The sequence below is a fragment of the Podarcis gaigeae genome (genome assembly GCF_964106915.1).
Source record: "Podarcis gaigeae genome assembly, chromosome: 5".
Classification (NCBI taxonomy): Eukaryota; Metazoa; Chordata; class Lepidosauria; order Squamata; family Lacertidae; genus Podarcis; species Podarcis gaigeae.
In genome coordinates, this window is record NC_139681.1 from 94,552,460 (window position 1) to 94,579,733 (window position 27,274).

The 27,274-nt window shown below is 43.1% G+C and overlaps 2 protein-coding genes across 3 annotated transcripts in view; both read right to left on the reverse strand.

The window, feature by feature from the left end:
- The window catches only part of LOC310844912 (cytochrome P450 2J4-like), a 289,677-nt gene that overhangs the window by 18,082 nt on the left and 244,321 nt on the right, over positions 1 to 27,274 (reverse strand). The gene's annotated exons all lie outside the window — the stretch shown is intronic.
- LOC310844904 (cytochrome P450 2J6-like) lies at positions 7,315 to 25,389 on the reverse strand. Of its 2 annotated transcripts, XM_083739647.1 has the most exons (10): positions 25,320 to 25,389; positions 24,576 to 24,963; positions 18,987 to 19,149; positions 16,979 to 17,128; positions 15,607 to 15,767; positions 14,909 to 15,082; positions 12,869 to 13,010; positions 10,010 to 10,197; positions 9,437 to 9,578; positions 7,315 to 7,568 (listed from the first exon to the last, which is right to left on the reverse strand). In XM_083739647.1, the coding sequence occupies exons 2-10, from the start codon at positions 24,744 to 24,746 to the stop codon at positions 7,363 to 7,365; spliced, it is 1,497 nt and encodes a 498-aa protein (XP_083595773.1). In that variant the 5' UTR covers positions 24,747 to 24,963; positions 25,320 to 25,389; the 3' UTR covers positions 7,315 to 7,362. The 2 variants fall into 2 exon arrangements, with proteins under 2 accessions (XP_083595773.1, XP_083595774.1); XM_083739648.1 differs by lacking the exons at positions 18,987 to 19,149; positions 25,320 to 25,389 and having other exon boundaries at positions 24,576 to 25,205.

The following is a 27,274-nucleotide window of genomic DNA, read 5'->3' on the forward strand; positions in this document are numbered from 1 at the left end:
ATTACTGGGATTTTGAAGGGGGAATTGATATCTGGACGGGGAATTCATCCTGGATCAATCAAAGAAAAGCTTGGGGGTGTCCTGGTTTTTACTTTTTGAAAAATGGCAACCCTAGAATAACATCAAACTTCACATCCACAAATTCAGGCTGTCTCTATAGTGAGAGGCCAGGAAAATTGCACCTTGGCATTATGTATCCACCTGTGCTGTGACAAAGGAATAAGTCTGCCTAAAAGTCCTTGGTCTCAAGCCAGGAGAATTTTGAAGTCAAGCCTGCATTTTGAATTGAGTCCAAAAGAAGACATGACGCCAGAGCAGTTAGCAAAATGCTGGGGTAACAGGGCATCAATGCCAAGTCCTGGTTAACAACCTTACAGCTGTCTTTTGGACTAATTGCTGTTTAAACCATCTTATTACCGTATTTTATTACCGTATTTATGTTAGAATTCCTGATCTCTGATTGCAGTCATGGGATGGTTGTCTTTCACATGACGGTATTGAGTCCAAAAGAAGACATGACGCCAGAGCAGTTAGCAAAATGCTGGGGTAACAGGGCATCAATGCCAAGTCCTGGTTAACAACCTTACAGCTGTCTTTTGGACTAATTGCTGTTTAAACCATCTTATTACCGTATTTATGTTAGAATTCCTGATCTCTGATTGCAGTCATGGGATGGTTGTCTTTCACATGACGGTATTATGTTTTGACTCCACAGAGTGGAAAATGACAAAGACAGGATGTTTGTGTTACTGTGTTCTGTGAAAACAAAAAAAATTCCTTCCAGTAGCACCTTAAAGACCAACTAAGTCAGTTCTTGGTATGAGCTTTCGTGTGCATGCACACTTCTTCAGATACACTGAAACAGACGTTTCCAGACCCTTCTATATAGTGAGAAGGTGGGGAGGGGTATTACTCAGAAGGGTGGTGGGAATGGGTGATTGGCAGATAGCTGTGATGAGCGAAACCTGGTCTGAACAAAGACCTTGGATTCTTATCTCATTATACATGACAAAGCCATTTTTCACCTTTTCACCCCTTGCTTTTTCCTGTAAGACCTATTGCAGTCGTTAAGAGTCGTCAACAGGCTCATCACAGCTATCTGCCAATCACCCATTCCCACCACCCTTCTGAGTAATACCCCTCCCCACCTTCTCACTATATAGAAGGGTCTGGAAACTTCTGTTTCAGTGTATCTGAAGAAGTGTGCAGACCAACACGGCTACCTATCTGTAACTGTGTTCTGTGAAGTGGGACTATTGTCCTTTGTTTTGTTTTTTCTCTTTGCTGTCTGATGCTAGAGAGAGAGGGAGCCATGTTGCAGTGCTCCGTGTATGTTTATATGTAAATAAAGTAGTTTAGCCAAAATGCTGAGTTGCTGAGGTCTGTCACATGCATGATGCGCAAACTCTGCGGATCCCTAAGTGTGCCGGTGTTGGTTGGCATTGGTCACTATGATGTTTGGGCAGAAGAAAGCTTATGAAGCTCCCAAACGATCGACCAGGAGGGAGGGAATATGCCAGTTGGGCCTGTGTCTCTGCCAGGGTCCTACTTGAGTGTAGGCCGAACTCCTGAATTTATGATCAACCATAAACAGCTGTTTCCTGTGTGGCTTATGAAACAAGCAAAATGCAATATTAAAATAACAGAGAGTGCCTGAGGCTGTTCAGAAGAAACTAGGTAACCAGGTAAGAAAATCACTGTTATAGGTTTTGGGTGCCAGAGTTTGTGGGTGCAAGGTACTCCCTAGATTTAGCAAATGTTAGAATTTAAGCAATACTTAAGAAAAGGAGCCAGTGATTTAATGTGGCAGTGTAAAAATACAGGCTAAACTTGTTTTCCTGGCCAGGGAATCGCCTGGAGGCAGTAATAACCTATTAAGATTGGCCATCAATGAAGCTAAGGCTGTGTCAGATACTGGCTGGAAGATAGCCAGTAAGACAAAAGATTAGTAGTTTCTGTTTAGGATTGCAGTTTGCCTGATGTAAGTGAACAGGGGGACAATGTCCGTTTTGAAAGCTTAGCTGGTTCATATGAAACACAGCCTCTGTAAAGAATCTTAATATATGAGAAAGCGTTCTATCAGGTAACACGTTTATAGTTTAAATTGGGCCCAGAAAACTACTGAGAGCCGGTACCAAATCTTCAAAGGAAGCACTATGAATTGCATTCATCTGTTTCCCAGGCATGAATCACGCAGGCCAAACTAGGATTGCAACTAGTGCACCAGTATAAAATTGTTAAAGGCACAGCAGGTCAAGGAGGCATCCTGGAATAAACAAGGTGAATGTTACTAACCCAGGCAAATGAGCCATAAACCAAAGGGTGTTCCATACTGATCTGGATTTAACTTCAGGTGCCTTGCATTTCGGCCTTTAAAACCACTCCTCTTACTGCAAAGTTCATTACAGTACTGTCCTTGAATACCCTTAACTGATGTGACACATTGTCAACAATCTGTTGCTGAGGAGGATGTCCATTGTCCCTGTTACCTTTTATTTTGGTCTTAGGTTTGCTTAGAGACATTAGACAAGATGAAATAATTCTGGCGGTAAAGATTTTAAAAAAGAAACTTACAAGTTACATGCCTTTGCTGATGATTGGATGATAGTTTTGGAAAATCCACTAAAGAGAGCAGAGACTCTTATGAATAAATTTAATTATTTTTGTACATTAGCCGGTTTTAAGATTAATCACCAGAAAATGATAATGATAATAAAGAATATGACAATGGAAGATCAAAAGCTTTTGAAGGAGAAAATAGGGTTTCAATATGAGGAAAAAAGTAACACATTTGGGTATTATCATGACAAATGTGAATTGTATGTTGTTTCAAAATAATTATGTTAAGACATGTCCCATTGATTTTAATGTAATTTAAGCACAACTAACTTTCTCTGGCTTTAGGGCCCTTAATTGTTTGCATTGTTTATACTACCCCCTCCTTTTAAAAAAATAATATTTTATTAAAGTTTTCTTGGTTTACAAAGGTATGCGCAATGTCTCTTTTTTCAAGTGACATTTTCCATAGATCAGTTTCATTTGTTGAGACATTAGGGTTACATTAGGAATAAAAAAGGGGAGAAGAGGTGGCCATGGTGAGTGGGGGTGGGGACGGGAGGCGATATTTCTATTTTGCTTAATGTATGTGTGGGTTTTTTGTGTCAGTGTCATTTGTGCAGGTTCTCTTTGCTATTCGCTTGTGTTCCTTTGGTGGTGAGAAACATTGTGGTTTGCCTAGGGTGTGGTTGCTTGTTTGTGATTGGCTGTGTTGAACTTTGTTTTTGTGTGTGGGGGGGTGAGTGTGTGTTTTTGAATCAGGTTAGCCATATTGATTCATATGCTGTTGGTGGATTCTTGTCGTCTTGTTGGGCTGTGTATGTGATGAAGGGGAGCCATACCGGCCTGCTGCTGAAATGGAACACTCAGGATGAAACGGTGAAATCTGCTATGATTAAATGGGCACAAGATGTTGGACACAACATTATGTTGGCTGACTGGGAACAGTTATGGACCACAGGTATGAAGTTTACGCCATGTAATGCCTTAAGAGAGAATATTATGAAAATGATATACACGTGGTACATGACACCAGTCAAGCTTGCAAAAATATATCATTTGCCTGATAATAAATGCTGGAAATGTAAAGAGACTGAGGGTACATTCTTTCACCTTTGGTGGACGTGCCCAAGGATTAAGGCTTTCTGGGAGATTATCTATAATGAAATGAAAAAGGTATTTAAATATACCTTTCTGAAGAAACCAGAGGCTTTCCTCCTGGGCATGGTTGGCCAATCGGTGTTAAAGAAGGATAGAATTTTTTTAATGTATGCTACAGCAGCAGCAAGAATACTTATCGCAAAGTATTGGAAGACACAAGATCTACCCACCCGGGAAGAATGGCAGATGAAGGTGATGGATTACATGGAACTGGCGGAAATGACTGGCAGAATCCGAGACCAGGGAGAAGAGTCGGTAGAAGAAAGTTGGAAGAAATTTAAAGACTATCTAGAGAAACATTGTAAAATTAAGGAATGTTAGAAGGATGTTGGAATGAAGTTATGTGGTTTTAGCAGCAATGTTACAAAGGAGTAAGTAAAAATGGATTGTTAACAGGTGAGAATGTAAAGTTACAATATATTAAGATAAATTATTAAGATAAAAACAAAGATGGAAAGGATTTGCTGAACTAACTAACTGAACTAGAACACAAAAAAGGGAGGTGTGAGGAGGTCAAGGAAACAAGCAAATGAAAGATAAGATATGGAAAGATTGACTTGTTTTTAATTGTTTTTATTTTTCTGTATTTTGTATTTTTTGTTTTATTTTCCTTTATCTTTGTAATTTTTTCAAATTTCAATAAATATATATATATATATTTTAAAAAGCCATACCGGGGTGAAGGTATTGTCTTCTATTTGTCCCTGTGTCAGTTTCAGTTTATTGGTTAAATTTTCTAGTAGGGCTGTTTCTCATACTATTTGGTACCATTGGTCCATGCTTACTCTTGACAGGTCTCTCCAGTGTCTGGCTATGATGTTTCTGGTTGCTGAGAGTAGGTGGGTTATGAGTTCTTGGGAGTATATTTGTTTGAGGATTTGTAGGAAGTTGGGGCCAAACTTCATGTTAGTTAGTACTGCTAATAGGTATTTCCACTCTAAGCAATCAAAAGCTTTGAGGATGTCTAAGGACATAATTGTCAATGGGAGTTTGGTTGCCTTGCTGTGTTCAATCAGGTTCAGTAGTTTCCTGATGGGGTCTGTTATATTGCGACCAGGGACAAAACCAGTCTGGTCTGGGGCTATTAACTCGTGTAGAAATTTTTTTAGGCGGATTGTTTATACTTCTAGGATGTAAGAGTACAAATATATTGCCACAATAAATGCTGAGCCTTATAATTACTATCATTTAATTTGTTCTAACAGTTAACCTATATTTTCTTATAATTGCTTTGATATTATTATGGTTGTATAACTTTTGGCTCAGTTGAAAGTGAAGAATAAAGGATGGGAGGTTAACTGTCAGAACAAATTAAATGATAGTAATTATAAGGCTCAGCATTTATTGTGGCAATGTATTTGTACTCTTACATCCTAGAAGTATAAACAATCCGCCTAAAAATTTTCCTACACAAGTTAATAGGGTAATTCTGGATCTATTGCTGTTGCTTGAGGATCAGGTGGCTTCAGTGCCACACAGGGCCTTCCACCAGTTTGGGCTGGTGGCCCACCTGCACACCTATCAAGACAAGGATAGCCTAACTTCCGTCATCTATGCTTTGGTAACCTGTAGGTTAGATTGTTGCAATGTGTTATAAGTGGAGCTGCCTCTGAAGACTGTTCAGAAACTTCAGCTGGTGCAGAATTCAGCAACCAGGTTGCACACCGGGGCAAGACGGTTCAAGCATATACAGTCATACATTGAATTGAAGTTGCTTCAGGTTGAGCACTTTCGGGTTGCGTTCCGTGGCGACCCGGAAGTAGCGAAACGCATTACTTCCAGGTTTCGCTGCTCAGGCATGTACAGATGGTCAAATTGATGTCACACGTATGTGCGGAAGCAGTGAATTGCCATACGTGCAGAGGCGGGTTGCGTTTACTTCAGGATGCAAACAGGGCTCCGGAATGAATCCCATTTGTATCCAAAGGTACCACTGTAATGCCAATCCTGGCCCAACTGTACTGGCTGCAGATTAGTTTCTGGGCCCAATTCAAAATGTTGGCTATACCTATTATTGGCTCAGGACCGCAATACATGAAGGACGGTCCCTCTCCATATGAACTGACCCAGACCCTGAGATAATTGTTAATTTTTTTTTTATTAATTTTCAATTACAAAAGTCCAATATACACCATGTTTAGTCTTTTAGTCGTGTCCGACTCTTCGTGACCCCATGGACCAGAGCACGCCTGGCACTCCTGTCATGCACTGCCTCCTGCAGTTTGGTCAAACTCATGTTTGTCTGTTCGAGAACACTGTCCCACCATCTCGCCCTCTGTCGTCCTCTTCTCCTTGTGCCCTCAATCTTTCCCAACATCAGGGTTTTTTCCATGGAGTCTTCTCTTCTCATGAGGTGGCCAAAGTATTGGAACCTCAGCTTGACAATCTGTTCTTCCAGTGAGCACTCAGGGCTGATTTCCTTCAGAATGGATTGGTCTGATCTTCTTGCAGTTCATGGGACTCTCAAGAGTCTCCTCCAGACCATAATTCAAAAGCATCAATTCTTCAACAATCGGCCTTCTTTATGGTCCAGCTCTCACTTCCATACATCACTACTGGGAAAACCATAGCTTTAACTATATGGACCTTTGTCAGCAAAGTGATGTCTCTGCTTTTTAAGATGCTGTCTAGGTTTATTATCGCTTTTCTCCCAAGGAGCAGGCGTCTTTTAATTTCGTGACTGCCAATACCAAATAGCAATACCAATTCAAATACAAATCAATACAAGTCCAGTGTGCAACAGCATGAGAACAGGCCTTTTCTGCAGTGGCTCCCTGTTTGTGGAATATTTCCCCTGGAAGGTTTGGCTGGCACATTAATTATACACCTTTAGGCACCAGGTGAAAAAAAATTCTCTATAACCAGGCCTTTGGCTGATTAAACATTCTATGACCTTTTAAATGAGCTTGTCGGAGGGGGGTGTAATGGTTATAGGGGTTGCTCATGCGTAAGTTGCCGCCACTCCTGGCTAGGTTGCCTGGTTAAACCTTTTCTGTCTGGACAGCCCTTCACTTCGTGGCTGTTTCAGTCGCTAGCAGAATCCGTCAGTGGGCGTTTCTTAAACCGATTCCAGCAAAGAAGTTGTTTGACACCAAGTCTCCGCCTACTCTCCCTGTGTGGAAGTCTTCTGCGCAGGGTGGGTGTGGGCAGCGGAGGACCCATGCTCTTCCCGCTGGTCTCCGGCGAGCATTCCCCCATCTGCCCCCCTTTATCCCTGGTGTTACGCTGATTTCCTTCCCCAGCCGATGAGCTGCCTCTCTCCCTGCTGGGTCCTTCTCCAGCATCGCTTGGGAGCCTTGCCTTCACCTCTAGCTCCTATGGCACTTCCCTGACAGGAGGTTATTGGGGTTTATCATTTTAAATAAAAATAATATGCGAGGTTCCCTTCCACAGGGCACTGAGCCGAGGGGGCACAAAATTGAGAAGACACATCATTGAGAATATCTGTTTGGGGGTGCCAAATTTTGGCCTAGCTCAGAGTGCCATATTATCAAAGATTACCAACTCTGCCCCTGCAACAAATGAGGAATATTTTAATTGGTCCAATGATAGTAGAACTGAGAAAGCCAAGGACAGAATGTCAGTCAAAGTGGAAAATAATAATAATGGAGAAATCTATGGCAATAAATAAACAAACCATGGTAATTATTTTGATAGGCTTCCTGATGCACTGCAGCGGGGAATAGCACAGAGTTTGTGAGGGTGGGGATGCAATGTCAGCCCCAAAACAGGCCTTTTATTGAGTTCTTTCACTCCTTCTGGCAGCTGGAAGCGGAATGCCCTCAACAGGGTGGTTAGGAAGAGGAATATCTCCATCTTGGCCATCTGCTCTCCCACACAGGCTCGAGCCCCTGCAGAAGAAAGAAGGGGGAAGCAGCAAGTGAGACATAACCAACTCCATCTATTCTCCAGTTCATCTGGTTTGCTCAGCTAGTAGTTTTAGCCACAACAACAACAACAAAAAGCTGGAAAACAGCTACTTCTAAAGTATCTCCCTTGAATGCTCTGGGTTGACATCCTGAGGGTCCTGGCTTTGCTCCAGGAAATACTGGAAGCTGACCTTGAGCGGCTGCAGTTCCCAAAGGAAGACTAAGCTTGAAAGCAGAGTGAGCATTTGGATATGGAGCACACAGGTCATGGCTGTATCACTATATGTAGTACTTTGGGAAAGCAGGTCTAACTACTGCCAGAAGGACATAAGAGAAGGAATAAATCAAAGTGCATTTAATCACACATTGCCTGTGTGTGAATCTCAGAGCTGACACCTAGTGGCCAATAGTGGCAGCTACCAAGTCCAACAGTGATGGAGGTAACAGAAGCTACAACAAAAAGAAGAAATGAAGAGATGGAAAGAGAGAAAGAGGCTGGAGCAGCTGTTTGTTCTGGGCTCAGCTCCTGCAGTAGCCATGCAGAGAAAAATATTCTGTACATGGAAGTGCATGCAATTTACAGCAGAGCTACGGTTTCTAACTGATCCATTCTTTTTTCTATATTGTTTTGCCAATAAATAAAAAAAAACCACAAAAAAACCAAGCACAGGAACCAAATGCCCCAATTCTTACTGCAGCTGTGTGGCTGGTGGAGCTGAGGATTTAACCCCTTTACTTCTAAACCATTTCCCCAAACTGAATTTCTCTTCAATAGATGACAGTTGCTCCATGGGAGGGATAGTCAATGTGGTTCCATCTGGTTCTTGAACTATCCAGCTCTAGGCAGTATAGCCAAGAGTCATGTATGATGGGCACTGTAGTCCAACATCTGGAGGGCTATCCCTGCTCTAAGGCATAAAAAGTGTTTTGAAGGGGAATTCACATTGGAAAGGTGACATGGATAAAAAGTGTTAAATCCCCACACTCTCAGCTCTGTGACCCCAGCCTGATTTTTAAACCACATGTGATCCTTCCATGGCCCTCTCACTGTTTAATCAAACAACAACAACAACAAGATTCAATTTATATACCACCTTTTATCCTAAGATCCCAAACTGGTGTATAACATTAAGAACATAATTTATGCAGCATAATAAAAACCACAACACACAACAAAGTAATATACAGCAAAATGATAAAATAATCATAACATCAGTTCCCCTCATCCACATTTAACAGGCCATACATTATAGCGGGCAAAGGCCTGGGTAAATAGGAATGTTTTTGTCTGATGCCTATCCCACTCTGTGTGTCTTTGTCTAAATTTAATTATTTTTATTAATAATAATAATATTTATACACTGCACATCTGGCTGGGTTTCCCCAGCTACTCTGGGCAGCTCTCAACAGAACACTAAAAACAAAATAAAACATAAAACATTAAAAACTTCCCAATACATAGCTGCCTTCAGATGTCTGCTAAGTCAGATAGTGGTTTTTTTTATTGACATCTGATGGGAGGGCATTCCACAGGGACGGCACGACCACCGAGAAGGCCCTCTGCCTGGTTCCCTGTAACCTCACTTCTCACAGTGAGGGAACCACCAGAAGGCCCTTGGCGCTGGATCTCAGTGTCCGGGCTAAATGATAGGGGTGGAGATGTTCCTGCAGATACACTGGCCCTCTAGTAGTCTTTAGCTAAAAACAGTGAAAAGTGGGAGCAGATTCATTACCCACAAAGCAACTAGTTAGAATGGTGCCTGCACATTTTTATTTCTTCACACACATTTGACCATCAGTTTCTTTGAAGCAAGCTACTAAATATAACTGTAAATTATTTCTGTGCATACCTGCTCCAAATGGGAGATATTCTTCTCTAGACCTGAAATTTCCATCCTTGTCCAAAAAGTGGTGTGGGTTGAACTCTTCAGGTGTTTCCCATCGTGTGGGATCAACAAGAACAGAATTCAGATCTGTAATAACAAATGTCCCCTAAAAAGAAGAAACAGTTGGCTCAGAATGCATCCGGACGAGCACACTTCAGAATGGTTTTGAAAAACAAGGAACTGGCAGGCTGGCACATGCAGTAGATTTATGGGAAGACTGTATCGTCATTGTCCCCAGGCAACACAGTGATATCAACCAGGACTCAGTTGAAAAAGATAATTAAACTGGATTCTGAAGTCATCATATAGTGAAGGGAAGTTATTAATCTTGATAAAATTGGTTATGTCTTAAGTATCTGGGCTTCATCCCACATTGCTTACACAATCAGTCTCTGGCTTATAAATATCGTAACAGTTTATTAACCTTCAGGGTTTTTCCCCCTAGTTCCTCAGACTCTGCATTACACATGTGGATGCTTAATTCAAAGTGTCACCATCAGATGCTCTTTTCTCTCAAAATATACAGATGTTTCCTACCTTTGGAATGTGAAAACCATGCATCTTCATATCCTTTGCACTTCGTCTGGGAATCCCAACTAATAAGGGATATTTTGCACGCAAAATTTCATGCATCACCGCATTGGTGTAAGGCAGTTTCTTTCGATCTTCATAACATATGGGAAGGGAGGAACCAAAAACATCTTCCATCTCCTTGTAGACTTTATCTGCAGGAAAAAGTGGGAAATGAAGCTTTATTTTAAAATACCCTGGTTTAAATCTGAGAAACTTCTGACAATCAAGCTGTGTAGGGTGGGATGAAAAGACCCTGATATATTAAGTGAAGCTCACTGATATATGCTGGCAGCATCCTGAAAATAAGAAGTTAACAATTAAGTAAATGCAGGTTAATGTGGAAAAGGTCTATTGCTCTGTGGTAGAACATCTGCTTTGTATGCAGAAGGTGACAGCTTCAATTCCCAGTATCTCCAGTCAGGGATGGGAGCATGGGCATAGCCAAGGGGGGCCAGGGAGGGGGACCAGGTAGGGGCAGATGCCCCCCTATAGCAATAAAAATATAAATAAATAAATAACTAATTGAGGTTCTGCCCCCTCCTAACAAAAGGCCTGCCCCCCACTAACAAAAATCCTGGCTACATCAATGGCTGGGAGTGTTCCTTCTCTGAAACCCTGGAGAGCTGCTGTCAGTCAGGATTGCAGCCAGGGCATGGAAACGAAAGGGGCTAGTTGGCACAATTATATGGCTGCCCATTCCCCCCGTCTTCTTCCTGGCCAGGAATAGGGCAAAGTGGTTGCTTGACCACTGTAGCAATCCACACACCGTGCCCTGCTCAGCCATGCCCCAAGGCCTTCTGCTGCAGCGAATGCTTCTGTGGTGAAATCTGCAAAGCAGGCACAAACGCGTTGCAGAGGAGGAGAGCTGGCGATGACGCTCCTGAGTCGGATTGAGGGCCAACCAACCCTCCTGCTGCTGCCATCTTTGGATGCAATGTAAAAAAACGCCAAGGAGGTGGCAGGAGTAGCAGGGAATAAGCAGCTTGCCACAGCAGCAAAATGGCATTTGGCCACAACTAGAGCCCACAGATACTAAAGGAAGAGTGAAGGTGCCCCACAGAGTCCTCTGGGGCCTCTCCTCATTTTTTTTTTACCTCAGGAATGTAACCAGCAGCGGCCTGGTAACTCTGGCCTGCCTTTTCCTCTCAGTGCCTCAGAGAGACAGGGCAGGAAAGGGGAAAAGGATGGCTAACAGCCTAACAGCAGGACTTGGGCCTATCCTTAGCAGCTATCCCTCCTTTTTCCATGTAAAAAAGGTAAAATGGCAGTGGTGAGAGCTCTGTGCTTTCCCCATCCTGATCATAGAACTCCCCTCCTTTTCCCTTATGAGGCTCAAGAATGGAAAAAGGGCAGAGTGGCAGCTGTGAGCCCTCCGATGAACTTGGGGGGGGGATATTGACAAAATTCCATTGTTGATGACAATAGCCGACATTAGAACACAGACCAAGATGTCTTTGGCTCAGGACCCCAGTACATTGGGGGCTGCCTTTCTCCATAAAACCTACTCACGCTCTAAGTTTGCCACCTGAAGCCCTTCTCTGTGTATTTCCTCTGAGAGATGTTCATTATCCAAGTGGTGACGCATTTTAGCACCTTTTTGAGCATTCTGCATAGAAGCAATAACATTATCCCAGCAGACTAATCTAGTACAGTTGACAAGTCAGCACAGAATCTCTGTTCCCATATATTCTAATCGGTAGTATTAATCTGCAGACAGCTAAATATACATATTATACACCCACATAGCTTACTTGACACACAACAAGCACCATTTTTGCCAAATCCATCTGGCTCACCTTTTCCCACTCAGGCTTCCCAAATTGATTCATTCAGTGGAAATTGGTATGACAGGCGAAGTATGGACTGGTTCAGTCAGTGATGGGTAAATAAATAAATAAATAAATAAATGAGGAGTAGGCAGAAATACCGTCAAAGTGCTAGATGCCCAGGGGGAGACTGAACTTGATTTTAATGTACCAAGCTGTTGCAGTTGAGAATGCCTTTGATGATCGCTTCTAATGTATGGCCAAGTGTAGGTGAAACTACATTTGCATATCAGATATAGATCAAATGTTTTCAGTTCAGTTCACTGAGCCTTTCCAAAACAGCCATAAAAATTTTCCTTGGAACATGTCCCACTTTTAAACTTCAAAGATAGGTTATTAGGCCTGAAGTGTTTTGTGTGGGTTTAAAAATACATATATATATATACATTTTAGTTGATTGTTAGATATGAATGAATATTTGTCATCCACCCATTATGAAACCTTGGAAGAATCACAACCTGCTACTAAAAAAGCAAATAAATCTAAGCTCTTCCCTACAGGGATCCAGAGAGGTGCTTGCTGTTACGATAATGAAGCAATGCTGCTGCAAAGTCCTAGCTTGGAAAGTACACATGATGGGAATGTTGGGACTGCTGTGGGAACAGAGGGGGAGTCATTTCACAGTGCGAAGCACCGGAATTAGCTCAGAGTGTAATATGAGCTGTACAGGAAGTACAGGAAGTGTTTTGTCACAACACTGCTCGAGTATGGAGAGAGCAGTCATGTTTTATGTAACGCTGCAAAGAGAGAAATAAAAGCATGTAAATACGTTTCTGTCTATCTCTTTCCCCTGCCTGGGGGGTGGGGCAGGAAAGAGGGGTGTGTTCTTCTCACGTTTGAGAAGAATCGCCGATCGAGACCTTGCCTGCGCTTGCTGGGGAATGCAGCCAGGGAGGTCAACAGGGAATCAAGCCGGGTGCCTGGGATGGCTGCCAGCTTCTCATGAGAAGGGCTTGAATTTCCCGACACTTGCTTCCATTGCAAAGTTCTCTCTCACCTTGAACATCTGGATAAGACACCATGAGCAGCAGTCCCCACTGCAGAGTAGCAGCAGTCGTCTCTGTCCCTGCGATAAAGAGGTCAAGAACACACTCTGCCAGGTTGTCTTCATCAAAGGTAGAGTTGGGGTCATCCTTGCTCTGTTGATGATAATGGAAAAGGTGAAATGTTGGAATTAATTGCAGGCCACACAAAATCTATCTGACTTTGGGGGGGGGGGGCGTATCTTCCTGTCGCAACACCTAATAATATGTTTTGCAGGTGAGTGTGCTGGGAGATATCTGTACCGAGTCATGGATTGGAGTAGTAATCTTAAACAGCATTACAGTGTAAAAGGTACAGGACATGATATTTTCTTCTGAAGACATGTACCATAAGAGGTAATAAAAAGAAAACCCAGAATTACAAGGTGAACTGGGGTGATCTGGGAAAATTTATCATGTTTCCAAATCAAATCACGCCACTAACAACGTTTCTCAAAGCAGATCTGGGACTTCCTACACTTCTGAATAGCTCTGCAGCTCAGTTGTCCGAAAACCATACATCAGCCAGTCTTCTCCTACCCCCAAAATGGAATCAAACTAATTGGGGAAGCACCCACAGCATGAGAGTTGATGGGGTGAAGGGTGGGGATGGGGGATCTTTCATTTTGATAGGACTTGCTTTTAAGTTCTCCCCCAAGAACATAATGTTACATGGCAGCAGATAAATGATAGATAGATAGATCTGATATGATTTTGTGGGGTGCGAGACATCCTAAATTCCTGGGTCCAATAAAAGTTAGAATTACCGGTAATCACAATTTGGGGGTTAAACTGTGCTGTGCATTGAACCCCTGCCTTGTGATGGTGGGTCATTAGGGGAACAAAGCCTGCTGTGAGTTGTAAACTGAAGAAAAAGTAGAGAGATCATTAGGAGAATCACTGCCAGAAATTCAAATGGGTAAAGCCCTAGGGCCTGGTTTTAGTTTGTAAGACAAAAGGCTGCTGGTAGTTTATAGGACTGCAGTTTGCCTGATATGTGAGGAAGGAAAATCTTGGGTAGTCAGCAAGCTATAGAGGGGGGCAGAGTGATGTTTTGGAGCATGTTTGATTTCCGTTTGAATCCAGAACTGTATCTATGGGTGAAGCAAGGCCTTCTTAGGGTGTGAATGCTCTGAACCTCTCCAAGGCGGGCTCAGGCTGTATATATGTGTAAACCATATATCATAAAGATACCACCATCTCCACTGTGCCACATTTCCAAAGGATGCACAGACCCTGGGTAAAGTCCCAGACCCCTGGACTCTCGCACTGCTGTGGAGATTGTGGTGGCATGTAACATATCTTTTTCCATTGTTGTAGGACAAAATCATGCATGGAATAGCCACTAATCATCAGAAGTATGGGAGCTGGGCTTCATAATCATGATCACATAGCACACAAAACCTTACATTTGTCCCTATTAAAATTCACTTTGTTAATTTTGTCGGAACTCCACTCAGCCAAGCCGATAGGGCCTCATCTTCCTCCGAGCCGAACCTTTGAAATTGCCTCCGACGTGTTTAATGACCTGAGCCTTTGATAAGGCCTCAAGCACATTCTATCCAGCAGGGTTCGCAGGACAGGGAAGAGACGAGAGGTTTGGCTACATTGTAAAGAATTTTATTTCTAAACTACGCAGAACAGAAAAGACATCCTCTCTCTATGAAAGCAGAGAGCAACTGAACAAAGGAACAAAGGAAACAGGAAACCACTAACGTCACATCCCGTCTCCCTTTCCCGTGAGACTGCAAGGTCTCTGGAATGTAAACAGAGTGCTGTGACTCCACGCAGCTGCACAGTGATAAGAACAGAAACTAACAAATTTGGGTCCAGTTTTTCAATCTGTTAAGGTCATTTTGAATTCTGATTCTGCCTTCAGAATTCATAGATGAGACCAGGAATGTGTGTCTAAATGGTGCAGCAAGACAGTTCCAGGTGTTGGACTTCTGCTAAATCCACCTGAGTTTGCTTCGTTTCATACACTAAAGTGTCTTGAGCTATTATTGGATACTTACTTTCTCAATTTGAAGTAGATAGAAATCAATGAAATCCTGAGGCTCATCCTTTTGCTGCTTTCTATGCCTTTCTACCTCTTCCTTTGCAAATGAATGCACTAGCTCTATGGAAGAAAATGCCTTATTGTGAGGTCCTGGGAGATGTTTCATCAACCATGGGAAGAGTTCATACAGCTGCAGGGAAGAAGAAAACAAAACCTGTCACTCTCATGATTTGGTCTACCAATACATTTTAATCTCACATTTTCTCCAAGGGGTTCAGTGTGATATATCTCCCTTGCCCACTTTATTTTCAAAACAACCCTGAGAAGTAGGTACACTTGTGTGATAGTGAGCACAGATTAAAACACCCCATTGTCCTAAGCCAAACTCTCTAAAATGGGCCAGGGAATTTTTTTTTCTGCCTACCTAGGTCCACATTCCAAAATCTGATGAAGTCCAAGGCAAACATATCAATAGGTTAATCTTATTTAGTAGGCTTCTGCAATTACTAACTTCTACCTCCCTTAATACGCACTACTATCCTTATTTAGGCGTGTTTTTCTAGTGTGTGTTGAGGTTATTAGTCCAGTGCTTAGCAAGTCTGCTTTGAATCCCTTTATGGCATACTACTCTAAGAGTAGTGCCAGAATAGTTCTGTGAATACTTATGGCGTTGAAGGCCTCTCTGACACTCATCAGGGGAAAAAAAATACTCACACAATGAATTATGGAACCTCCATGTTTTAAGCAAAAATCAACACCTTCCATCATTTTTTGGAACTTTTCGTCTTCGAGGGAAAATCGGTACCCAAAAGCCAAAACACATATTAAATTGGAAACTGCATTTGTGATGGGCAGTGATGGATCAAGTGGCTGTCCTGAAAATGAAGTTATTTACAGATATTAATGAGGCTTGCATTAATTCACACATTTTCTTTTTCTTGAAATGCCCTTGCATGAACTCATTTTGTACGAAGTTTGTAAAATGCTAATTAACTCAGCTTGCTCTTGCATTTTGCAAAAAAAGAAAAAAAAGAAAAAAAAGAAACAGCTAGCCTCTTATCCAAAATGTGCTTGGGGTGCAATACTGTGCAAATTTATCTGGAAATAAGGCTAATTGAACTTACTTTTGAGTAAATGAGCATGGGACTCTGCTGGCAAGACTTGGAGGTGGTTGTTGCTGAGTCTTTGAAAGCCCTTTCTCACCACCATAGGTAAAGGTAAAGGTACCCCTGCCCGTACGGGCCAGTCTTGACAGACTCTGGGGTTGTGCGCCCATCTCACTTAAGAGGCCAGGGGCCAGCGCTGTCCGGAGACACTTCCGGGTCACGTGGCCAGCGTGACAAAGCTGCATCTGGCGAGCCAGAGCTGCACACGGAAACGCCGTTTACCTTCCCGCTGGTAAGCGGTCCCTATTTATCTACTTGCACCCGGAGGTGCTTTCGAACTGCTAGGTTGGCAGGCGCTGGGACCGAGCAGCGGGAGCGCACCCCGCCGCAGGGATTCGAACCGCCGACCTTTCAATCGGCAAGTCCTAGGCGCTGAGGCTTTAACCCACAGTGCCACCTGCGTCCCATTCTCACCACCATACCTGGAGCTTAATAGTAGCTGCTCAGTTTCCTCCTTCCCTTTAACCTTCCTCAGCTGATTCTCCCACATCTTGTTCCCCTACGCACTAGTGATAGCACACACCAGTTCTGCTTAGATTTAGTTTCCCCCTACAAACATCACCTCAACTTCCCATCTATTGTTCTCTCCCTTCTAGCTGATAGCAGCTACTGAAAGAAAAAGGGAAGCTACCAACCCCCCACCCCAATAATTCCACTGAATGTTAATGGCCACCCTTAGCACCTCAATAAAACAATTCAGAGCTGACAAGGAGCTGAGTTGTAGAATTAATGGATGTTTGAAAATTTGTCATTTGGTTTGCTATTTTTTGTCTGCTGCAAAAAAAAATTCTGTACTGCTAAATATTGCTGATCACCTCACAAACATTCATAAACATGCAAACAGGGCAGAGCTTGGTATCAAGCTTGCTTCTTACAAAATCCATCACCATTATCCAGTGTCATTATCCAGTATCACATACCCTTTGCCTGTGCAAAGATCTTCACAAGCTCAATGGCCTCCTCTTCTATTTGGTGCTCCATACCTTTCTTCCCCAGCCCCAGCTTCCGCATAGTAATCACGCCAAAACGTCTGTGCTGCTTCCAGATGTGACCGTTTGAAAATACCATGCCTAAGACAATCAAGAATCAATGAGAAAATATTACTTACAGGGTTACAAAGAAGTGTTTTGTCTGGCATTGCTCTCTCATGTCCCCCTAAACCCTGCCGGCTGCCTAGCAGGAACTGGAGGGCTGCTCACTGACAGGGCTGAGCAGAACTCTGGGCCTCCTGTTTGTACTGACAAGGACTGCTACATATGTAATTGACATCTGACCTACTCCTGATGTATGCTCATTGGGGACAGGTCCAGCAACACTAAGGTGAGGCCAGCAACTAAACATGCTATATGTGGGCTGGGAGTTCCACTTGGTACTGCAACAAGATGGCCGGGGTATCAATAAATAATAATTATGATGATGATGATGATGATGATTATTATTATATGCTGAGATGCAGCCTTACAGCTGTCCAGATACAGCACTCAGTGGGTGGGGCACCCATCTTGACAAGAAAGCTCTCCCAGTTGCTCAAAGGCTTCTCTGAAGCAATTTGTATAGTCTACATGTATTTCCCTTCCGTAACATATGTATTTTATGTTTTAATGTATTTTTAATCTTTTGCTGGAAGCCACCCAGAGTGGCTGGGGAAATCCAGCCAGTTGGGTGGGGTAGAAACAACAACAACAACATCATCATCATCATCATCATATTATTATTATTATTATTATTATTATTATTATTATTATTATTATTATTATTAACAATGTGGCCCTGCACAACAACATCATATTATTATTATTATTATTATTATTATTATTATTATTATTAACAACGTGGCCCTGCATCTGCACCTTAGTTCTCTTGGCCTGCCATCCAAGACCCTGTGCCTACTAACTCCAGTTTGCTTGGGCTCCTGCCTTCATTTATTCATGGACATCACAGAATCATAGAGTTGTAGAGTTGGAAGGGATCCTGAGGATCGTCTAGTCCAACCCCTTGCAATGCAGGAATATGCAGCTGTCCCATGCAGGATCGAACCTGCAACCCATTTATTTCAGTGGGTCTACTCTGAGTATGCCTAATATTGACTACAACCTTATATGTTTTAGAGAGAGAGAGAGAGAGCCCTCAATGGGATGACCTGTGCACATCTTGTGCCTCTGTTCTAAATTAGCAGCCCATGCCATGGCCACTGAAGGCAACAGGTGTTTCTCCATCAACATGTTTTCAAGCTGGACTTGACCTACCATCCATAGATTCTATCCCAAAGTACCAGGACCCACATGTTTTAGGAGCACATGGATGTCACTCAGCTCAAGGCTCCTAGCTGCACCTTTTGGCTGACATTTTGAGGCAACTTGGCCCAAACGTCATCAGTTTTCTTTGATGGCTTGCCAAGTTGGCAAACAGGCAGATCAACACTGTTCAGGATGTATCCAGATTTTACTATAGGGCTTTGCCAGGTTCAAGAACTCAGTGTTCCACAGTCATTTTCCAAAGGATAACTTAAGTTACAAGTCCCACACTACCTTCGTTTATCCTCCTTACAACCACCTACTCTGGATTCTTTTAGGTTTCCCCCCCAGATTCATGTACATTCAATTACTCTGCTCCTTATCAGTCACTTCTTCCTTTCAAGCAAGCAAAACCTCCTCTTTGAGCACCTCCTGATAAGCTGTGTCTTCCACATTTGCATAACTTTTGTAGACTTCTGGCTTTTATGTAAGAGACTATATAAACTAAGGATGATGTGGTAATCTCAGTGCCTAAAGACAACACTGACAAATGTGGTGCAATGGCTACTTTCAAGAGCTCATGTGCTGGAGAAAACTCCAGATGATGGAAACATTCAGAGCATTATTCTCTTTTGCTTGGTGATTTCTCTGGAGAAAAGGTCTTTCAAACCCATCACTCTTCACAAAAACTTACCCTTCTTTTTAAGTGCAGTTTTCAGGAATGGGGTTACTGGTCGGTCGAACAGATCATCGAAATGGTTTGTAAGGCCTTCTTTCACTGCTTGGTATCCAGATAGTACTACTGCTGGTACATATGCTCCCCATATACAGTACACATTTCCATATTGCTTTGCTATCTGCCATTTGGATCAAAAGAGAAATATCACATTCAAACCAAGCAGATCAATTCAAGTTAATGCATTGACTACAGCCTTCCTCACCACTCCAGCTTCTGGCTGTGCGCAGCTTTCCTCTAGTTTTCTGTTCCTGTCAGATTCCTATTGCTTGCCTTATCACCTTCCCTTTGTTCTTTTGGGTCATTCCATCTTCCAAACACCCATTTGAAGCAAACACCCCCTTCCTGTCCCTGCCTGCCTTGCTCTTGCATAGAATTAGAACAGTACAGGTGTGTGTGTGTGTGGGGGGGAGATATTGACAAGGTTCTTCACAACCAGAAAAACAGTGCATTAAGTGACAAACAGTCCATTAGTGAAATTGGGAGTTTAGCTAGGAGATGGTTAATGGGACCAGAATGATCACAAATGTTCCTTGATAAGCAGAGCTGCCCCACACACCCTTTGTTTGGGAAACCACCTTATTTACTCGAATCTAATGCTCACCCTTTTTGGCCAAATTACCACTGCAAAAAATAAGGTGCACCTTAGATTTGATGGTGCATTAGGCTTGAGTAAATACAGTAAGTTAATAGTTTAAGAAAGCTATGAGATTACCATCCACTAGCCTGTGGAAAAGGGGTAAGATATTGGGAGTGTAGAATAGTAGACTACATTTTCTAGCTCACCCCCACCCCCTACATTTAAAGAATCCCAGGAACTCTCCACATAGCTCTTGTTATGAGAAATGATTTCTTGTATTAATAAAGCTGCACACCATTGTGATATTTCAGAAAAACACGTATCTCAGTACTACTTCTCAATACTGATTCTATGTAACCTTATTTGAAAATGTATCAAATGTATCATTGTTTCAATATATAAGTTTCTCCTATAAGTATGTTTTGTTTCAGTCTATAAGTATATGTTTCTTCTATAAGCATATATTTCTGTATAAATGTAGTGTTACGTATTGTTAAGATTATGAAAATGTTCCTGGTACTGTCAATGTAAGTGCATCTGTATCGGTTGGTCTGTGCTAATACACCACCACATTATCACCTACTGGGTCTACTATGCTATGGAAACTGTTCACAAAATCACACAAAACACAAAAATTATTCCACAATGGTTCATTCATGATCCTGCAATCGCATTCATACAAACGTTAACATGCTAGTGTAGAGTCAATGCCCAAAGCTAACACCTGTCTTCTTCCTGCGGGCGTCAACCACAGCTATAATTTCCAGCACCCTCAAAAGTTCCCAGGATTCTTTGGGTTGAAGGATTATTTAGTGTGGGTGTGACCAAAGGCACAGGAAGAGAGCAGACATTGCACTCAGTAAGCTAACAACATTTAGATGGAAATCTAGCATGGGATCAGTGGATTTGACTGTTTTCACCTATGCATATATTACAAAATGACATAAGTCTCTGATGTAAAGTAACTGGATCCTGATAAGCAGTGTACCCCTGGGAATCTTCATTGCTGGGAGAAGTGGAGTGAGAATAACACAGTAGCAGAGAAAGGTGGGGGCGGTGCCGTCCCTAGGGGGGGTGACATCGCCACGGGTGGCCCCACCCGGGACACTCCCATCACCAGTGCAACCCCCTGGGATGCACGCCGGCATCGGTGCACCCCTGTGGGCGGCTAGCCCCGCCCCCGTGAGCCGCTCCGGGTCCTAGAGCAGCTAGCTCTGCCTCTGGCATAACACAGCCCCAGACATGTTTCCTTGGGCATGTTTAGCCATCTTGTGGATTGTGAAATGGATCTTTTGCTTTCAACATCTCCATCTTACAATTAAAATGCAGTTGTGCATGGAATTGTGTTTCTTAAGTACCGGTAAATGGCCACAATATTTGGTAAGCCGTATTGTTTTCAATATAGTTTCTTCCTTAATGAGAATCCAGGTTTACAGTAGTAGCAACAACAACAACAACAACAACAACAACAACAACGTATTATTCATATGCCACCTATCTGACTGAGTCACTACAGCCACTCTAGGTGGCTCCCAACAAAGTATTTAAAATATAACAAAACATCAGCCATTAAAAACTTCACTGAACAGAGCTGCCTTCAAATGTCTTCTAAAAGTCAAATAGTTGTTTATTTTTCTGACATCTGACAGGAAGGTGTTCCACAGGGTGGGTGCCACTACTGAGAAGGTCCTCTGAGACAACTTTTTGAGTAATCTGTTAGATTACGTGGGAAATGCCAAATCAGTAACCAAATGCCAAATCAGCACTATCAGACGTTATGGGGAACAGGTCATTAACTGGTCATTAATTGGGAAGATTGCAAGTTAGATCTCCATTGGATATTTTGTTTTCAACATCATTTTACAGTTGAAATGCACGTGTGTGTGCGTGTGTGTGTGTGTACTAGTAGAGGTGTGCACTGACCACAAAACTTTTCGGATCCTGGTTTGGCACTTCAGAAAACTGTCCACTTCAGTCCAGACCCATGCAAAGGAAGGGAGGCATCTGGGTATATTTGCCCTGAGCCTCAGAGGGCTAAACTGGCTGGAGACCCCGCCAGGGACCGACTGGTTTTTTTGTTTGCGTTTATAGCTTTGTTCTAGATAGGGGTGCAGCTGGGCTGCCAGTCAAAGCTGGTGAAAGGCACTCTGTGCCACTGAGGCCACCTGAGCCTCAAGTGACAGCAAAGGACCCAGAAGAAGCCCTAAGCTGCATGCCTGGTCCTTTAGAGGGAGTAATTGTGTCAATGGCCTGAGCCACTTGGATGTTCTAGAGGCTGACCAGGGCTTTGTCAGGAGCACCAGTCAAATCGGACAGAAAATCCCCCAAAGCTGTCTAGAAACCCATTGGATGCATCAGCCTCCGAGGGTGGGCCATCCACATAGGTCCCCTGCCTTTGCACAGGGGAAAAGGTGCTGAAAGCCTAAATCTCAGCAGGAGGTGATCTGACTATGACAAGGGGCTGATTTCAATATTTCCCACTTTCAGATCACCCCCTTCCTGCCCAGTTGAGAAAACAAGGTCCAGAGTATAACCTACCACATGTGTTGGGCTGGTGACATGCTGGGACAACCCTCTCTTCCCAGGCACATCCCACAAGACCAACAAATTTAAAAACATACAAGTTAAGAACTGTTAAATACACTTAAAAACAGTTAAATCATTTTAGACAATTGGAGCCATACTAGCAAAACCAAAACCAGCTAAACAATGCCCCAACTGAAACATTTTAATTTTTTTTTATCTTTTAAATTTTGTATGTTTTAAAGCAGGGTTGTGAATGATCCTTCATTTTTCTGTTTTATATTTTTGTAAACTGCTTTGAGGTTTTTTTCTTACAGTCATTTAGTTTCATAAAATGTATACAAAGCTTAATCGTGAAAAACCCTCAAAGCAGTTGACAAAAAGTAACAATATGCAGAAGAACCATCTGCACCTGTTCCATCATTGTGACACACATTGCTTGAGACTTTCCACCAAGAAGCAGGATGCTTGCTAGAAGGTGCCAAATTAAATTACAAGTGGGACATTAGTACAATAGGCAACAACATCATGTGATGGAATTGCAAAGAGCCTTGAATGAATGAATGAATGAATGAATGAATCTTTATTTTTGTCAGCAATCGGCCATAGCAATAAAACAACAATACAATATGGAAAGGATAGTGTCAGGGGTCTACCGTCGGAACAGGGGAGGGAGGCAGGGGGGCCGTTGGTATACAGGGAGCCCCCGAAAATCCTGAGGAGCAGTTCCTCTTCCAGCGGTGGGAAAAGCCTCACCTCCAGTGGAGAAGAGAGGGAAGGGGCCAGCCAAGCGAAGGAAGGGCTCAAGGATGCTGCTGAGAGCCCCAGTGCCTCACCTAGCCAGGCTGGCCAGGAGGGGCACACGCCACTTCCGTCACCCACCTTGTGCAGAGGGGTAAAACTCAAGGAGGGGAGGTGGAGGCTTGGGGTGCTGAAGTTCTTATGTTGGGGGAGAAGCCGGAAGGGGCCACTCCTGGATTCTGCAAGTGACTAAGACGGCCATGAACTTTGTGTATCTGCACTGTAAATAGTTTGCACAATAAAACCTGTAAAAGACAGGTTGGAGTCCTGTCTGGTTACTCATGAGCAACCACTACATAGCATCTGACAGATGGGAAATAAAAAGTAATTATATAAAATACATTTTAGGGTTTTGAATCAATAATTAAATAGTGGATCTTATTCTGATTGCCCCAGCTAAAAACCTTGCAAAAGAAAGGACACTGTGACAGTGGTTGGGTGAGCCGGAATGGACAATAAAAGAGGGGTGATAATCTCATTCCTCAAGTCTTTATAAAGAGTGCAAGCCAGAAGGGCATGCGAGAGCCTTGAAGATAATTTATTCCAGGCACGTACAACTCCCAAGAGACTACTCCCAGTATAAAAAAAACTGGCAGTGATCTACCCATTGTTACTGGAGGGAGGAGGAGCATGTATGGGGTGGGTGGAAGGTGGTGGCTAACTGGGGCTAACTGGGGTGGGGGTAGAATTGCCCAAAGTCGTTGAACTATTTTTAGGGAGAATTGCCAAAAGTTGTTGAACTATTTTTAGGGGAGAGTTGCCAGAATTGTTGAGATTTTTTTTTTTGGGGGGGGGGGAGTTGCCAGGGTTGTTGAGGCATTCCTTGGGATTTCAGCCGGGGGCGGAGGGAAATACTGACAGGGGCGGGGGACACAGATCGACCGTGATTGATAAGGAACTACCTGACAGTCTGCCTATTAATTGCAGTCGACCAGTTTTACATGTCTGATCTGCTCTAACATTTGCTCAGCACAGGATATGCAATGCAGGCTACAACTACTACTGGGGCTTCCCACACAGCAGTTCACAGGAGCTGAGCTCCAACACCTCTAAGGTGGGCACCATTGCCATTCTAAAAGAACACAGGAGAAGCTCATGGAGAGCTCCTTTTTTCTAGAAAAATAGCACTGACTACTACAGTATCCCTAACATAAGACCATAAAGCTCGCTACCTCCCACAGAAGTCAGTTCTATGACTCAACAGCTCTTACAATTCTGAAGTTTCTCTTAAGCCTTTTGTCACAATCTACTTTCTTGCCATTTCTATTCATCCGTTCTAGTCCTTCCCTCTTGAGCAAGAGAGAACAAGTCTGTTCCATCATCTGGATAATAGCCATTCAGTTATTTGAAGACTTTTGTCATGTCACACCCTTAATCTTCTCTTCTCCAGGCTAAACTTTCCCAATTCTTTCAACCACCCCTCAAAGGATTTGGTTTTGAAATTACTTTTGGTGGAGAAGTCAACAAGAAGGAGAGAATATTGGGTGGAATTGTTAGCAAGCCAAAATCCTTCGATTGATTAATGTAGACACAAGGTTTTGCCAACAAAACACTTTTATCCCCAGTTACCGTAGGAAGAAAATAATTTGCAGTTCTTCTTGCTAAGCTTCTTACCCGGCTGATTAATTATTAGGAAAAGGTACCTGAATGAGCGTTTCTCGAGTAGTCATGATCCCAATCCGCCAGAGACCACCAATGATAGGAAGTGAAAGAGGACCAGGAGGGTAGTGTCTTCGTGACCAGACCTGTTTCAGGAAGTGCAGAATCAGAAGACTCACAGAGAGAACAATAAAAAGTTCCCAGATCCCTGCCATTTCTTTGCTTCTTCTTTCTGTCTTTGTATCCTCCTCGTACAGCTGTCAGTTAACTGTGATTTCTCCTGTGGTTTGTTGCTTCTTTTTGAGATGGCTGCCAAATGCGGCTGTTTCTCCATCAACAGCATGTTATATACTCCCCAGCCAAAGATGCAAGCGACAAGATTTCATTGCAGCATCTTCAACTAGTGATAGTTTGCTATCAAGATAGTTAAGCCTGATAACATTTTAACCAAATAGTTGAAAAGCCTGTTTGGTCAAAATAATCCTGCACACCAGTTACCCAGCAGGCATAAATATGCCAAGCCAATGCCCTACCCTTACCCAGCCCAGAACTACAAGGCGGGGGGAGCAGCTTCCATACCAACGCTGCCAGTGCCTCCTTGTAGCAATGACACCCTCATTTGCACTCAGACATGGAGAGAACCAGTGCACTCGCATCAAGGCTCCCCTGCCTGGAATATCTCCCTGTCCCACCCCATACACAATAGTCCCACAGCACCTCCCATTCCAGGAACTCCTCACCACCACAGCTTGGGGCTTTCCCAACATCAAGTCTGAGACAAACCTCACCCTAGACTGGGATCCTCCCGACTCTGTTTCATTTGCTCCAGGGACTCAAGGGCAGTCCAGCCGCTTTGTTGATGCCTTTTCAACAATGAGTTAAAAAGAAGCAAAAACTCATGTCAGCTTTGACATGTCTGAGTAGGCTTACATGTCTGGATAGGTTCATCTTTTGACAAACAGGAAATTCATCTGAGCCTTATATGCACATTGACTATAATTGTTGTTGTCAGTTTGTGGGGTTTAGTCTGCATAACGCCTGAGTCCCTTCTAATCCCTGTGGTCCTGGATCCAGCAAAGGTTAAAATCTATTGCAGGATTCCATTGTTGAATTGTCCAGGCAAATTCCTTTGTGAGAGAATGGTCATAGTTACCACCAAGTGTGGTTGTTAGTCTGTCAAAGGACGCTGCTCTGAGCCAGAGGGAAAATGAATGGGCCCCTCCCTCACATGGCTGGTAGTAAGAAAGATGAAAGCCACAGCTTAGTTGTGTGAGCTGGGCTAGAAGCAGGCAGAGTGAGGGCAATAGAATCATAGAATTGTAGAGCTGGAAAGGAACCCCTGTAATGCAGAATCTCAAACAAAGCATCCGTGACAGATGACCATCTAACTTCTGCTTTAAAATCCAAGGAAGCAGAGTCTACCACCTTCTGAGGAAGACTTTTCTACTGTTGAACAGCTCTTGGCAACAGAAAATTCTTCCTTTTAAAAAGTATTATTATTATTATTATTATTATTATTATTATTATTATTTTATTGAATTTATATACCGCCCTATACCTGGAGGTCTTGGCAGTTCGCAGAACAAAATCAAGATATAAATGCAAAATATATATAATCAAAATAAAAACAACCGCCCACTAACACCCCCCCTCAAAAAAGAAAAAAGAACCACATTACCACATTTTAAAAGGGCATAGGATGTCAATCAAATCAACCAAAGGCCTGGTTAAAAAGGAACGTTTTTGTCTGGCGCCTAAACCTGTATAATGAAGGCGCCAGGTGAATTTCCCTGGGGAGAGCATTCCACAGATGGGGAGCCACTGCAGAAAAGACCCATTCTCGTGTTGCCACCTTCGAGACCTCTTGAGGAGGAGGCACACGAAGAAGGGCCTCAAAAAGATGATCTCAGGGTCCGGGTAGAGTCATATGGAAAAAGGAGGTCCTTGAGGTATTGCGGTCTTGAGCCATTTAAGGCTTTATGGGTCGAAATTGGGCCCAGAAACTAATTTGTAGCCAGTGCAGTTGGACCAGGATTGGTGTAATATGCTCAAACTGTCTTGCTCTGGTGAGCAACCTGGCTGCTGAATTTTGCACTAGCTGAAGCTTCCATACTGTCTTCAGATGCAGCTCTATGTATAACACATTGCAGTAATTTAACCTTGAGGTTACAAGAGCATAGGCAACAGTAGTTAGGCTATCCTTGTCCAGACAGGGGTGTAGCTGGGCCACTAGCCGAAGCTGATGGAAAGCACTCTGGGCCATTGTGGCCACCTGAGCCTTGTCCATCACTTCCACTGCCTCATCTACATATGTAAAGGAGAAATAGAGCTGAGTGTCATCAGCATACTGCTGACAATGTACTCCAAAACTCAGGTTAACTCCACCCAGCAGTTTCATGTAGATTTTAAACAACATGGGGGGTAGGTTTGAGCCCTGCAGAACCCCACACTGAAGGTCCCATGGGACTAAAAAGCATTCCCCAAGTAACACCCTCTGGGAACGACCAACCAAGTAGGACTGGAACCACCGTAAAGCAGTGCCACCCACCCCTAGTTCAGAGAGTCAATCCAGAAGTATACCATGATTGATGGTTTCAAAACCCGCTGAGAGATCGAGAAGAATTAACAAGGACATGTTTCCCTTCTCTCTCTCAACAGAGGTCATCATACAGGGCAACCAAAGCAGTTTCTGTACCAAAACTAGCCCTAAACCCCAATTGAAATGGATCCAGAAAATCAGTTT